This window comes from Geotrypetes seraphini, chromosome 8 (assembly GCF_902459505.1).
Source record: "Geotrypetes seraphini chromosome 8, aGeoSer1.1, whole genome shotgun sequence".
Taxonomy (NCBI): Eukaryota; Metazoa; Chordata; class Amphibia; order Gymnophiona; family Dermophiidae; genus Geotrypetes; species Geotrypetes seraphini.
In genome coordinates, this window is record NC_047091.1 from 5,091,056 (window position 1) to 5,107,053 (window position 15,998).

At 41.8% G+C, this 15,998-nt stretch overlaps 1 protein-coding gene across 1 annotated transcript in view; it reads left to right on the top strand.

Moving 5' to 3' along the window:
- The window catches only part of ARID1A (AT-rich interaction domain 1A), a 126,009-nt gene that overhangs the window by 38,232 nt on the left and 71,779 nt on the right, over positions 1 to 15,998 (top strand). Inside the window, exons 2-3 of the mRNA XM_033954811.1 lie at positions 11,078 to 11,290; positions 13,759 to 14,238. Coding sequence (XP_033810702.1) covers positions 11,078 to 11,290; positions 13,759 to 14,238 — 693 coding nt within the window. The remainder of the gene's footprint in view (positions 1 to 11,077; positions 11,291 to 13,758; positions 14,239 to 15,998) is intronic.

Here is a 15,998-nt window from a genome sequence, read left to right on the forward strand (position 1 = left end):
TTCCACATTAGAAGTCACTGCCCAGGAAAGGGATCTAGGTGTCATCGTTGAGGATACGTTAAAACTCTCAGCTCAGTGTGTGGAGGCTAAGAAAGCAAATAGAATGTTAGGAATTTATCAGGAAAGGAATGGAAAACAAAGTTGAAAATGTTATGCCCTTGCATCGCTCTATGGTATGGCTGCACCTCAAATATTGTCTGCAGTTATGCTCATATCTTTAAAATGATATAGCAGAATTAGAAAAGATGCAGAGAAGGGCAACCAAAAATGATAAAAGGGATGGGATCCCTTTGAGGGAAGGCTAAAGTGGCAAGGGCTTCAGCTCTGAGAACAGGCTCAGCGGTGATGAGAGAGGTCTATAAAATACTGAATATTGATTTGACTACAATTGTTAAGGAATGCGGTATATTAAACTGTAACTGAAAGGAATGGAAAGGGTAGATGTGAATCATTTGTTTTCGCTTCAAAAAATACTAGGACTAGGGGGGTATGCAATGAAGCTACTAAGTAGTAAATTTAAAACAAACTGGAGAAAATTATTTCTTCACACAATGTGTAATTTCTGGAATTTGTTGCTTGAGAATGTGGTGAAATCAGATTAGCAGGGTTTAAGAAAGGTTTGGATAATTCACTAAGAGAGGTCCATCGGCCATTGAGATGACTTGGGAAAATCCACTGCTTATTCCAAGGATAAAGCAGACTTTATGCTGCTTAACTTGTACTACTTTGAGATCTTGTTATTTACTTGGAACCTGGGTTGGCCACCGTTGGATACTGGGCTTGATGGACCTTCAGTCTGTCCCAGTATGTCAATTCCTATGAGGGACAACTTTTATCTGCAGTGGGGTGGCTAAAGCTGGGTTTTTCATAGTGATTGGTGCCTTCGTATTTGAGCAGTTCTGGAGTTCTCTCAGTGGGTTGTTTTGTTTTTTTGTTCTGGCCAGGTCTATAAAATACTGAGTAGAGTAGAAAGAGTAGATGTGAATCACTTGTTTACTCTTTCCAGAAATACTAGAAATAGGGGGGATGTGATAAAGCTACTAAGTAGTAGATTTAAAACAAACCAGAGAAAATATTTCTCAATGTGTAACTGGAATTCATTGCAGGAGAAATCAAGTTAGCTTAGCGGGGTTTAAAAAAGGTTTGGATAATTTCCTAAAAGAGAATTCTAAAGGACATTGAGATGGCTTGGGGAAATCCACTGCTTATTCCTAGGATAAGCAGCATAAAATCTGCTTTAACGTGTATTACTTTGGAATCTTCCTAGGTGCTTGTGACCTGGCTTGGCCACTGTTGGAAATAAGATACTGAGACAGACCAAAGGTCCATCAAGCCAAGTAAGGCAAGTCATGTAATTATGCAGTTGGTGAAGGAGCCAGACAGTTATGAGGGTCACTTTTTAATCTGAAAAGCAAAATATTCATCTTTTTGTTCTGGTCAGCTTTATAATGGGTCTGGGGCTTTCCTATGAAAAGATGCTCAGTTTTGTTTTGCCTGTTCATTATACTTGGAGCTCTGATAGTACAGTACTGAGAAAATACTTTCACTTCTCAGATGTTAGTAGGAATCGGGATGAAGGCTTGAATTTCGGGGTGGGGGTCGATGGGCTAAGAATGGAGGGAAAAAGGAGAGGTGTGGCTCTGTCGGGAAAGGATGCCGTTGGATTTCAATTGAGGATAAAGTGCGGAGCTGCGTTTAGGTTGGTGGCAGTTCTCATCATTGTACTGTCAAGTGAGATACAGCGGTAACAGCTGCTGCTTCTCCCTGAATTCACATTGAAGAATGGGCTCAGTGTCTTTGTGAGCTGCTCAGCAGCCAAACAATAGCCGCTACTTGCCGAGGCCATGTGGTGAGTCACATGACCTGATGCTGTTCCTGCTGGGGTCCTTGCCCATCTGTTAGATCAGCTCTTTCTGGGTTATCAGGCGGAGATCCAAGTCCTCCCAGACTGCCTCCTGGCCAGAGATTACAAGCACTAACCTTTTCTGCCAGGGCTGGTGTGGCTTTTCTCTTATGCAGATTAGCCATGTGTTTCTCACTTAAGACACAGGAAAAGACTTTTCCTGCATTCCTTCTCAATGGGCGGTGTCCGGCTGAGCCTAGGGACTGCATCTCTGGGCCAGGGAAAGAGCAAGTGTGTCAGGAGGATTACGGCATGCACGCCCCCTCCCTTCCCCATTCCACCTCCACTACTGCAACGTCACCATAACACAACCAGCCTCTCTCATGCTGTTAGTGTCATTCATTCAGTGCCAAGACTGCTTTAAAAAATTCCTTTGGCCCCAGTTCAAACAGGAGTACAGCTGGGATGTGTTAGTTTTTAGGCAGTCTGCCCTCAATTTGAGATGAGATATAAATAGCCATGCCGACTTCCTTAACTAGAGCTCTTGGAGGTAAAATGCAGGTTAATTACTGTGGGAATCGATTAGGGGGATTCCTCACACATTCCCTCCTCCCTCCCTCCAAAGACTCAAGGACTTATGAATGGGACAGGGAGAGATCAGGTTAGCCTTCAGGTAAGAATTTGATGTTCATTTTAATATTGAGAGAATAGATTGCATTTTTGCATCGGCTTTATCTGGCATGTGGTGGTTTTTTAAATGTTCTGATCTTCCTCTTTATATTTTTTTTGTAGTCAAACTGATAAGTGAGCTGGTACAGCAAATCAAACCAATGTAATTTAAAGTAACTAGTTTTTCACCCTTAATGTCCTTTAATAATGTACAACTGGCCATGGGACCAGGACTACTGTGTGTTTTTTTTATTTTCTGACTTTATAATACTGTGGAAGTGTTTTTAAACAGGTCACAACGCTTTGATAGTTGTGGGGGTTTTTTGCTGGTGGAATGTAGGATTGAAAATATTTTGGGATTTGCATCATCTGATGTAACACTTATTACATTTTGAGGGAAGGGGATAAATCGTTTCTTCCTGCTCCTTTGGGCTTTCCAGAATCGGGACTAGGATCTGGCACCAAGTGCATTACAGTAGTGACTTATTCCGCCTTAACCTTGCAGTTCTAGGCGGATTACAGAAAGAGAAGCTGCCTCGCAGAAGTGCTTCTTTGCGACTCACGGACAAGGGTTTATCCACGGTCATTATTTATCTTTTATACCATTGAGTGAATACTGACCTGGACCCCTGAAGAAGGCTTTTTGCTGAAACACGGACCGTGTAGGGTCCGTATTACATCACACGTCAGTCATTCATGAAGTGGGGTCATTTTTATTTTTGACTTTTAGTGACTTTTATTTGACTTATCTTAATAAACGCCTTATCAAGATCATTGCATTCCACAGTCCTTTCTTCTTTTGTGTCTGGACTTCTGTTCCCTGACTGTGGAATACTTGGGCCCGTTCTTGGTTTGTTCCAGAAAGAGAAGCTGGACATCGCCAAGAGATTAACAATAATTAAAATGATTCTGTTTCTCCTGTGTTTTGTTTCCCCTCACAACACGTGAATCCCAGTCAATACAGAGTCTGGGTCCTCGTCAGCCTTTGCAGAATGACTTTGACTTGTTCAGCCAAAGAGCAGAAGACCTAAGTTGGGAATCGCACTGAATTACTGGGTTGGTGTATGAAAGAGCATTGAGGCACTTGAGTTGTGGTGCTAGAGATGATTATGAATATCATGGACATCAGTAAATCGAACAGATGAGTCCATGGCCAAACAGAACCTGAATGCTCGTTAGAAACTCACATGACTATCATATTTTGGTCCTCGGAAGAAGCAACTATGTTAGGAAAGGATGAAGGTATTTGAGGATGTAGAAGACAAGACAAGCAAGCAATTAAATGGATTGACACAATCGCAACAATGAATCGCCATTAAAAAGCCTCCACACACAAATAGAAGATGGACGTTCTGGACAGTCAGTTTATACGGTTGCCAGTCACCAAAAATTGACTTTGACTTGACATCATGTATTATAGAAATTTAAAATTCAGACTTTCAATATAAGGCTTTACACCAGGGGTGCATGAGATCTATTTGCATGCACTGCTTTCATTGTATGCTAATAGATCTCATGCATATTCATTGGGGAAATCCTGAAAACCCGACTGGATTACGGCCCTCGAGGAGGGACTTTGGCAGCAGTAAGCCTCCCTTGTATCCCACTCTGTTCTCTCTGCTCATTTAACGAACTTTGCCTGGTCCTACCTGCTCCATTCTATGCTAATCTCAAATCCACAAGACAAAAACACTTTTCCTTTAGCACAGGATCTTTGGAATGGCTTTCTTCCACCATTGTGAGCTGAATTATTAGATATTTGAAAAACTGCTCCTAAAACAACTTTTCAAGTAGCTTTTGGGAACTAAGTTCTGGGACCCAAGAACTGAATGAGCTTTTCCTGTATGTATCTAATGTTTTACAGTTTCTTGTCTTTAGTTATATGTGGCTGCTGTTATCCTTCCTGTTACAAAACTGGAATTCTTTTCCTGGTTTGTTTGATTTTTTTTTTTTAATTTTTACTTTGATAGAAACTGCTTTGACCTCTGCCCAGATAAGCTGGTATAGAAAGTTCCAATAAACATATTTGAAAGCTGCCTCTTGTCTATTGTAGTATCGTCAGAGAACCAAGAATTTCCAAGTACATATCGATATTTTGTGTGTACATTTTAACATCTTATGAGCTCCAGAAAGCAGCACTTTTTGGCAAATGCAAATACTTCAGCGAATATTCTCAGTAAATTTTGAGATTGGCCAACATACTCAGCCTTAGAAGTGAGGTGCATTCCTGTTGGTTTGTCAACTCAAATATGATGAAATGCGATCATCTTGAATCCATAGTGGTATGTGGGGAAACGGGAACTGCTGAAACAAACACGGGGGGAGAAAATGCCTCGTGCCTAAGTAATAGCCACTAAACTTTTGATGTCAAGCTGCGAAAGCTGGAAGGATTCTTGGGTGCGTAGAGATAAGAATGGCCAGTAGGAAAAAGAAGGAATTGATGCCTGGTGAGACCTCATTTAGAATATTGTGTACAATTTTGGAGACCACACTTTCCAAAATATATAAACAGGATGGAATCTGTTCATAGGAAGGCTACTAAAATGGTCTGCGGTCTTTGTCATAAGACGTAGGGGGTCAGACTTAAAATCTCAATGTGTAAAGGTGGGAGAGGGGAGATATGATAGACCTTTAAATACCTAAGTTGTATAAATGTGCATGAGGTGTTTCTTTCATTTGAAAGGAGGCTCCGGAACGAGAAGGCATATGATAAAATTAAGAGATGATAGGCTCAGGCGTTATCTAAGGAAATACTTTTTTATAGAAAGGGTGGTAGATATGTGGAATAGTCTCCTGGTAGAGGTGGTGGAGATAAAGATTGTGTGGGACAGGCACGTGGGATCTCGTAGTGAATGCTGCGGATAGGCAGACTGGATGGGCCATTTGGCCTTTATCTGTCGTCATGTTTCTATGTTCCTATAAATTCTTATCATAGGCAAAAAAAAACACCCAAAAATTCATTCAGTTTACCAAACTGACCCACAAAACCCTTAAAGGATATGCAGGTAAATCTGTTGAAGAAATCACACAGGTTCACTTAAATCTTATCCATTTTTCTTATCCAAATGCAGTATAAGCTCTGGGACCCACCTCTAGACATTATGCCAAGTTGGAAAAAAAAAACTGTTCAGGGTTTCTAGAACACTTATTTGCATGTTCTGTATAATTTTTTGTAGGTAATATACCTAGATTAACTTTTCTTAGGGGTATTTTACATTGTCAAAGGGATCATTTCTGGAAGTGGCGGTGCCTCTCTGGTCCAGTACTGTATTTGAGCTGGGCCTTACATTTCAGTAGAGGTGCATTTGAACCTGCAAGCCCCTTTTTGCTGTGTTTTTCCTGATTTTGCATTCCTTTCCTTGGGCTCACATGGAACAGCACAAACAAGTCTGGTTTCTGTGCTTTTCTAACTTTATCACCTGTGAAAATGACACTGAATAAAAACTGTTTTGCTGAAGTGTCATTTGAGTCCAGCACCGTTAGCAGACATTACTTCCAAGCAGCCTGTAGCATTCCAAAAAGTTTCCTAAACACAAATGGAAACATTTCTGATGTGCAAATGGATGTTCGTACAGATCAATTTTAGATGGCGGTGTAAGGAAAGTGCTCTCATTTTTGTGAGACTAAATCCTAGTGATTTTTACTCAAGTAATGTCTCCAAATGGGTTTATATTAATGGTGTTTTTTGAAGGGACAATGGAAATGTAACCAAATACTGTTTTGGTTTTTCTTTTAGCTTTCCTATTCTTGCATAACTGGATTAAGTATCAGAATGATGGATTTATAGGCTCTTGGCTAATGTAAAGTACAGGAAGGAAAAGGCATTCCTAGGCTGACCTATAAATGCACTCACTCAGCTGCCCCTCACTATCTCTCGTCACTTATCTCCACCTATGTTCCTTCTCGCCAATGTGTCACAGCACACAGTTTGCGATACACTGCCCTAATAGCTAGTGTTACCCCCTTTGACATTTCTTGTAGCCATCTACCAGTCTCTAACATCGGTTTGAGGAAAGTTTGGCCCACTCTCAGCTGTGAGATATTTGAGGGGTTTCTTTCACGTACAGCCCGTTTCAAATCACCTACAGCATCTCAATGGGATTAAGATCAGGGTTTTGACTTGGCCTCCAGGACTCTCCATTTCTTTTCAGCCAGTCCTTGGTGGATTTACTGGTATGTTTTGGGTCATTGTCGTGTTTCAGGGTCCAATTCTGCTTCAGCTTTAATTTTCTTACAGATGCTTTTGCATATTCCTCAAGCGCCCTCTGATATACAGTAGAATTCATAGCGGATTCTGTGATGGTGAGCTGGCCAGACCCTGATGCAGCAAAGCATCCCCAAACCATGACACTTCCTTCTCCATGCTTCACAGTTGGTATGAGGTTCTTTTCCTGGAATGCTGTATTTGGTGTATGCCAAACATGTTCTCTTTTCTGGTGTCCAAATAATTCAATTTTAGACTCATCTGTCCATAGAACACTATTCCAGAAGTTATGGTGTTCGACTAAGTTCTCTCTGGCAAACTTCAGTCTTGTCTTGATGTTTCTCTTAAAGAGTCAAGGTTTCCTCCTTGCACACCTCCCATGTAAGTTAAATTTGTGCATTCTCTTTCTGATTGTAACAGTAGCAAGAGCCTGCTGTAGGTCCCTTGACATTTTAGGGTTTTTAGAGTCTTCTTTAGCATCTTGCGGTCTGTTCTGGTGGTTATCTTGCTTGGACGGCCAGACCTGAGCATGTTGACAGTTGTTTGGAAAATCTTCCACTTGTCCAATATTTTCTGGACTGTGGTTAATGTCAAATTCTTTTTAAATCCCTTACCAGATTTATAAGCTGCTAGAATCTTCTTTCTGAAGGCCTGAGACAGCTCTTTGGATCTCACCATGGTGTTCACTCTTACTGCAGAAATCATGAGCACACCAAACTAATTATCTGAGGTTAAAGTAGGGCAAACCTCGCTCTAATAATGAGCACCTGATGTGATACATCTGGGTGTGATTTGAGCCACTTTAAGTGGGAGGATATGTGTGGGGTGTCCTAATTTATTCCTCAGTTAGAATACACATTTTTGTGGCTATCTTGTTTCATGAGTAAATCAAAACAAAGTTTTGTTGTTTACCTGCAATTACATCACTTTTTAAAAAATTTTATCTTTGGAAAAGAAAGATTTGACATCGATATGTGAACATTTCTTAAGGAAGAACTGAATATTTCATGGGGGAGCCTAATTTTTTCACATGATTGTATGTCATGTCTGTCTGTCTAAGTTAGATTGTAAGCTCTTTGAGCAGAGACCATCTATAAATGTAAAAATGTACAGCGCTGCATATGCCTTTCAGTGCTATATAAGTGATTAGAAGTACCATATTTTCACGCATATAACGAGTGCGTTATACAAGATTTTACAAACCACGCATAACCATGCGCGTTATATGCGTGAGCGCGTTATACAATTGTTTTCTGTCTTGCTGGCGCCCTCCATCTTCCTGCAGCGTTCGCTGAAAGCCGCAGGAGCGGCTTCCATGCGCCTCCTGCGGCTGGGAAGCGCTCCCTCTGACGTCGTGACATCAGAGGAACACTTCTGGGTCAGCCGCAAGAGGCACACAGGATCTGCTGCCCGCAGCTTTCAGCGAACGATGCAGGAAGATGGAGGAGGGCGCCAGCAAGACAGAAAACAATAGAAAACCTGGGAAACAAAATTACTTCATTGGTAATTTCCCTGCTGGCGGCATTTGCTGATAGTTAAAATAGCTCAGCTAATATTTCTTGTGAAGTCATTTTGCATACGAAGCAACATTTAGATAAATAGGACTTAAATGCTGGCATGGATTATGAAAGTTCAATGAGGAGCATGCGCGGTATATGCGTGGGCGCGCTATACCCGTGTGTGCGTTATATACGTGAAAATACGGTAGTAGGCCAAAATAGAAAAAGATTCCGAGAGGGTGGAACTGACATAAAATGCTTTGGGAATCAAGAATAATCCAAGAACAGGCCAGGTTTTCCCCAAAAAAATCATAAAGCAGTGTTTCAGTTCTAATATAAGGCTTTCCTCAGGGACTGAAAATAGATCCTTGTTCTACGCTTAAGGACTCGGAATTTTCTACATCTTAATATGAGAACTAGGAAGTTTGTTATCCTGTTAAAAGTGGTTTTTAGCACCATGGAGTGGGAAGGTATATCTCTTAATGTTTTTTTAAAATAAGTCCTTATTCTATGTAGAGAAGTTAGTTGTATATTTTCAATAAATGTAAATATATTTTGGATCTTTTTGTTTGAAATTTGGTGTTTTTAGCTAGAATTCTTATTCTCCCCTCCCCACTTAGATAGCTGTGTAGAATACATTGGTTTTGCTGCTCTCTAAATCAACGGATAAAGGGTAAAGTTGGAGCCTACTTAATGGGCTTACGGTAATTTTGATCAGATGTGATATGCTAGGAACAGGGCTTGGACAGTAATTACCTGATGTGTGTTAGAAAGAACTTGTAGCTGTTCTGAATCCTGAAAATTGAGCTCTGCTTCCCTTGCGGGTCAGAGAACACTGTTGAATATAGTCAGCATTCTTCTACCTGTCCGACTTAGGCTTTGCCATCTATAGCATGAAATGGCTGGAATTTGTTACTCCTAGGGTCAACAGAATTCTGGCTTAGGTTTGTAGAGTTTGTTAATGGTGTACGGTAGTTGTAGCCTATAGTACGAGATGAGGGCTTGGGTTAGCGCCTTTGTCTCAGTTTTCTGGGAGAGTCTCTACTTGCTTCGTGTGCTGCTGTTGTGCGGTATCTTCCTTTGTAGCCGAGAGATGGACTTTTAAATATTTTTCCGAGGTACTCGGAACATTGTGATTTTCTTTGTACAAGGGAGATGGGCGTAACTCTGTTTTTGCCAGTCTTTCTCCACTTGCTGGTGATGTACGGTTTTCTCTTCTTCCTACTAATATCTGGGGATTGTAGTGTCTGGATTATTGTTGGGGGGGGGGGGTTGGTTTTTTTTTCAGCTTTGTGGTGTGGTAGCCCTGACCCTCTCTCTCACTGGGGATGGTATACCCAAGGCTAGCATTTACAATTAAGCTTAGAGGGAAACTTTTTTTAAAAAATATTTTTGATTGGAAGGATTTCAATGTTCTTGTGGATGTTTCCAGAAAATCTGTATATCAAAATAGGCTTTTCTAACATAAGCATGTGCAATCTGTGTATTCCCCAAAGAAGACAGAAATGTGTATCTATAATCTAAAGGTGTGATTGTTCAGTGGGTCAGGTACATGAATCTTGTGGGATGTTTGTGATCCTTTTGAGTATATAACAAGAAAATAAAATTGTAAATGTCACTTTATACTGCTGTGTCCTGCTGCACAGTTCGTGGCTCAGACGTGTGGTCTGGGTGTGTGGAGTAGAGCCATCATTGTGTGTCATGCCATCTAGAAAGAGCTTTGTGCTCCATCCATGGCCAATATACAAAGTTGCAGGCCAAACCCAGTTAAAAATATAACCACTTTCATGCTAGTAAAAGTATGATAACACCTGCCCAAAATGATTGTGGCTGTATTTATGTACACACAGCTGCTCTCCTGTCTCTATTCCCCCAAATGCAGCTGAAAGTTTCTATACAATTGCATCGTCAGATGGCCGAGGCTGAGCAGGATTCAGCAGTCCGTTATAGTTCTTTCAATGCAGATTTGATCCGTTTGCGTACCTTGAGAGAATCTGTGCGTGTGCAGTTTGTTCAATTTAAGGATGTTTTTATGGAATGGATAACTTTTTGGTGGGATATTGAGTTGACCATCAGGGGAGACAAAATGTATAATTAAATCCCCTGAAAAGATGACAAACAGTTTGGGGAGTATAATATAGAGAAAGCAAAATCTTCTCTGAATCGATGTGAAAGTTCACCCGTCTGCAGAATGGTTGTGAATCCATTCAAGTTCTACTGATAACAAACTGCGGTTCTCAGTTTGTGATAAAGCCCCAGAAGTTGGTCTGTTGGACTCAGTTGGCAGCTTGTTTCAGTATCCCTGTGATGTGAGAACTTCGTTTTCAGTAATTAACCTTGGCTTTTTATAGCACTTTAATTTTCTGTGTATTCACTAACTTTGATGTTCTTCGGTGCTAGTTTTGCAAACATGCAGATAGCCAGTGTGATTGGATTTCCTTAATTGTCTTTTTCCAAATTCAAGCTCGGGGTACTTTTTTTTCTTTTTTCTTTCTTCAGGTAGAGTTGAGCATAAAGCCGCTTGGGAAGTGAGCTGTCAAGTCTGTACCTGAGCCACTGTGGGGATAGGGTGATCTGACTTGCCCAGGATCAAAGGGGCATCATTTGGAAAATCAGGATTTGAAGCCTGGTTTCTCTGGGTTTCAGCTCATTGCTCTAACCACTAAGGCTACCCGTCCATTCCAAGATATAAAAATCTATTTTGGCTTTGAATTATTTAGAATTTAAGCTCTGAAATCTAGCATTGCACTAAGGGGTACAGATGACTTGGTATCATTTTGGTATCTGCAGGTGACATTTTATTTAAAGGTGATGTATTGTATTATATGCATGCAATGATTAATTTTTTTTTTTTTCTTCCAGCCTTCCAGCCCAATGGATCAGATGGGCAAGATGAGACCTCAACCATATGGTGCAAGTAATCCATATACACAACAGCAGGGACCTCCATCAGGGCCACAGCAGGGACACGGCTACCCAGGTCAACCCTATGGACCACAGACTCCACAACGATACCCAATGGGCATGCAGGGAAGGACACAGGGTAGCATGGGTAGCATCTCCTATGCACAGCAGGTGAGTATAGATACATTTTGACAGTGTTAAAGCCTAATCGGGCAGATATCTTCACTGGTTGGATATCCTTTGCATCTCATCTATCTAGAACAGAACTTCCCAAATTATAGATCAATACCCCACATTGAGGCATAAAACCTGCTTTTGGGATCATGCCCTACTGACCTAGAAGGTAGCTCTGTCAATTTAATTCTCTTAGTACTGAGGCTTACATGGCAGCTAATACTGAACTGATTGGTCATGTAGCTTAAGGTACTCTGAATTGCCAGGTTGCTTAGACAGCAAAACCCTTAAACTAAGTAAACCTATGTTTCCAAGACTTTCATGATTGGGCTGGCCCAGTGGATGAGATGGTAAATGCTGTACACTGCCGTGCTGAAGGTCCCCCCAACTTGATTCCTGGATTCAGGGCCTTATTACCCTTGTTGGCTGGGGCCGGAAATGCTGAGATATAACCATACATCCTGACTTGGATTATATAAGCTTTCAAAGGGAGCCAGGTTGTATAGCCCCAGCTTAAGACAATTACTATAGCAAGCCACCTGAATGCTTTCATGGGAAGACTTAAAATGGAAGGGGGACCTCTTAGTCTTCAGATGGTTCTTTATCACTTAATTTAGAAAAACACCAATAAGAATTGCTTCTGTAATTTTAAAGAACCTTTGAAAACCACTTTTGAAATGTCTATTTCAAGTGTCTACTGAGTTTTTAAAGTGTTTTTTTTAGCTCATATCTGATTCTGTGTTTGTGTGAATGATTTATATTCCATCCCATCATTGTTTCTAGATGGATTACAGAATTACATACACAATCGAATAAGAGACATAACAATGGCTTCGGGGGTATAGGATAAAGGGTAGGGAATACATTAAAGACAGGATGAAAAGGGTGGCCAGGCACAACATTCCGAAGTGTGGCCTTTGAGACATTCCCCAATATGAATATATTGAGGGCAGTGGTCAAGTTGCTACCATTTGACAGCATTGCAGGAATTCATTCAGACTTTCAGAGTACTTGAAAAGCTAGTGTGCATCTCCTAATTCTAATACAGGATCCATGTTTTTAGGGGCATGGCAGAAACACTTTCCCACTTTTTTATAAAAATTAGTACTGAAATGACTGCTTTGCTCATATTTGACTTCGATTCATTGTGGCATATTGACATTCATAAGAGACCACCAATAGTCTTAATGGATGTCTTGTGTGTGTTCCTATGCACCTGTCCAGTAAAGCATCTTATTACTATGCCTATTGAACATGTGGCAAGACCTTATTTCCCGCATTGTCTAAAACAAAGGTTTTAAAGTTTGGGGGGGGGGGGTTAATTGCTGCTTGATGGGGACACCAGTATAAACTCAGACTTGCCTTATGATCAAGAAAGAGTACATTTAAACTTGTCTCTGGCCAGAGAAATAACTGCCAAAGAGTCCAGAGAAGGGCGACTAAGATGGTTAAGGGGCTGGAGGAGTTGCCGTACAGTGAAAGATTAGAGAAACTGGGCCTCTTCTCCCAGAGGAGATTGAGATGGGACATGATCGAAACATTCAAGGTACTGAAGGGAATAGACTTAGTAGATAAGGACAGGTTGTTCACCCTCTCCAAGGTAGGGAGAACGAGAATGCACTCTCTAAAATTGAAAGGGGATAGATTCCGTATGAACATAAGGAAGTTTTTAGTCACCCAGAGAGTGGTAGAAAGCTGGAACGCTCTTCCGGAGGCTGTTGTAGGGGAAATCATCCTCCAGGGATTCAAGACAAAGTTAGACAAGTCCCTGCTGAAACAGAACATACGCAGGTAGGGCTAGTCTCAGTTAGGGTGCTGTCTTTGACCTCTAAGGGTTGCCGCGTGAGTGGACCTAGAGGTCTGCACAGGAACGGGGATTGCGGGGGTCCCGCGGGATCCCCCCTAACCCACGGGACTCCCACGGGGACCCCCCTCTGGCCAACGGGACTCCCACAGGGATGGAAGGCTTTGGAAGCAGGGTTCGTCCATATAATATAATGGACACGTCAGCCTTAGTAAAAGAGGGGGTTTATAAGTTAATTATCTGAACAGAAAACAAAAAAAGGGTTCCACCAAAGAGATTCCACAAGGAAAACAGCAGCGCAAACACAAAAGAAACTGGAATTGATGATCCTGTTGGAAGTATTTGCTGCTTTTTATGGGGACGGGCGGGGATGGAGGTAATTCCTTGCGGGGATGGATGGGACGGAGAGGATCCGGGCGGGGATGGGTGGGATTTCTGTCCCCGCATAACTCTCTAGAGTGGACTACTGGGCACGATGGATCACTGGTCTGACCCGGCGATGGCAATTCTTCTGTTGTTAGGAATGTCTTTCCCATTTGTGATCATTTTGTTTTATCGCCAAAAGTGAACTGTTAAGATTCTTGGTACTTGAATATGCCTGGGTTGGAGCTTTCCTTGGGCGAGTAGTCTTAGTTTAATTTGTGTTTTGTGTCCTCTTTAGATTCCTCCATATGGACAGCAGGGCCCTGGTGGGTATGGGCAGCAGGGCCAGTCTCCCTATTACAACCAGCAAAGTCCTCATCCGCAGCAGCAGCCTTCGTATGCTCAGCAGGTGCCATCCCAGACCCCTCTGTCCCAGTCTCCTTATCCTCAGCCACAACAGCCTCAGTCTCAACCTCAACAGCTGCAGTCCTCACAGTCTGCATATTCGCAGCAGCAGTCTCAGCCCCCTCTTCAACAGTCTCAGTCTCCATATACCCAGCAGCAGCAGCAGCAGCAGCAGCCCACAGCACAGACTCAGCCACAGCAACATACACAGAGCCAGCCTCCCTACGTCCAACAGCAGTCGCAGACGCCCTATCCACAGCAGCAGCAGCCAGCAGTTCCTTCAGCTCATTCTCAGCAATCTTCGTACCCTCAACCATCACCTCAGCAGCAGCCACAATCTGCATATTCCCAACAACGCTTCCCACCTGCACAGGTATGACCTAACCCCGGGCTAAACTGCTTTGTGACCCAACTCATTGGGTAGTGGGGGAAAGCAATGCAGGTGAACTCTAATGTATATCTCATTATCAGGCAAGTATGGTCAATTTTTACATGAATATAAAATGCGGTAACTATTGTCACCCTTTATTTTACAAACCCTGGGTCCCAGGATTTGTAAAACAAAGGGTGACACTAGTTACTGCATTTTATATTTCGTTTAATTAACACAGCCTGCATCTTGTACATACTGTCTGCAGTTTTCTCTTGTTTTTTGCTTGCTGTTCTTGAATTGCAGACACCGTTGGATTTCCTTGTTGTTTGCCTCAATTTTTACATGACACAGGCTGAACTACCATTTCTTTCTTTTTGTTTTTAATGGCCCATAACCAAGTCAGATGGTGTTGCCACCAACTGTACCTAAAGTATATACTTGAATATAAACCTAGATTTTTGGATCAAAAAATGGCTTATATTCGAGTCTTACCTCTACTACTTCTTATGATTTCTATAGCACTGTACATTAAACATGTAAGAGCTAATCCATGCTCAATAGAGCTTACAATCTAATTAAAACAGGACAAATGAGGGTTAGGGAGTTTCTCAGAGGGAATGTGGACCCATTGCAGTCCTCTCCCTGGAACTACCTTTTAAGCCCTGCTGGTCCAGTGTGAGCCAGGGTAAGAGCCTTCCTCCTATGTTCCTGCCCCGTGCAGTCTCACTACTCAAAATGGCTGACACGAGTTCCCACCATAACTTCGCGAGACTGCAGCAAGTTTGGCTAATATTCAAGTCAACCTTTATTCACCCTTTTTTTTTTTTTTGAGGGGGAGGGGAGAGAGAAAGGTTACCTCAGTTTATATTTGGATAGGTTTATATTTGAGTATATACGGTAATCTGTTTCTTTAGTTAAAGCCACAGTACATGTGATGTCCATGAAATTGGTTATTGCTATTAAAGTCAGTTTTTCAGACTTACAGTGTAAGGCGGCTCTTATTTCCACTGTACTGCAGCAGCATTTTTTTTTTCTCTCTTCCGTTTTTAATGTTTTATGCATAGTCGGTCCTTATGCTGCTGGTATCCCACTGCAGCACTGTGAAGGGATCCCAGTCCTGTAGTACTCCAAATCTCTTGTGCTACTAGAGCCTTCCTCCTCCCTCCCAATGGTACACCATGCAAAGCCAGTATGCAGGCCACCATTTGTCATCACTGCTTTTAGGTCTATATTAGAGAATGAAATGGGGACAAATTTTTCCCCATCCCCGCGAGTTCTTTTCCTGTCCCTACCCCGTTCCTGCAAACTCCGTCTTCATCTGCACAAGCCTCAAACACTTTAAAATCATAAGTATTTGAGGGTTGTAAGGTTAAGGCAGAGCTTACAGAAATGGGGCAGAGACGGCAACAAAACTGGTGGGGACAGACAGGGAAATTGAGTTCCTGCGGGGACAAATTTGTCCCCGTGTCATTCTCTAGTCTCTATCTTCCACAACTTGCCATCTGGTTTCCAGCTTCTATTAATGGTTATGTAGAAAAGTTATGAAATGAGGCATGTGAGTGTGTTTAGTTTGGTGTTTTAGGGTTTTTTTTGTTTGGGGTGAGGTAAATTCAAAACTTCTATTAAAATGTAGAAATATTAGTCTGTGCTTATATGAGACTCCATCAATGAGTATATGGCCTCAAAATCCCGGCTAACAAAAAAGGAGAGGCTGAGTATAAGGCTTTCCATATTTTATGTCTTGTAATTAATTTCCCTGA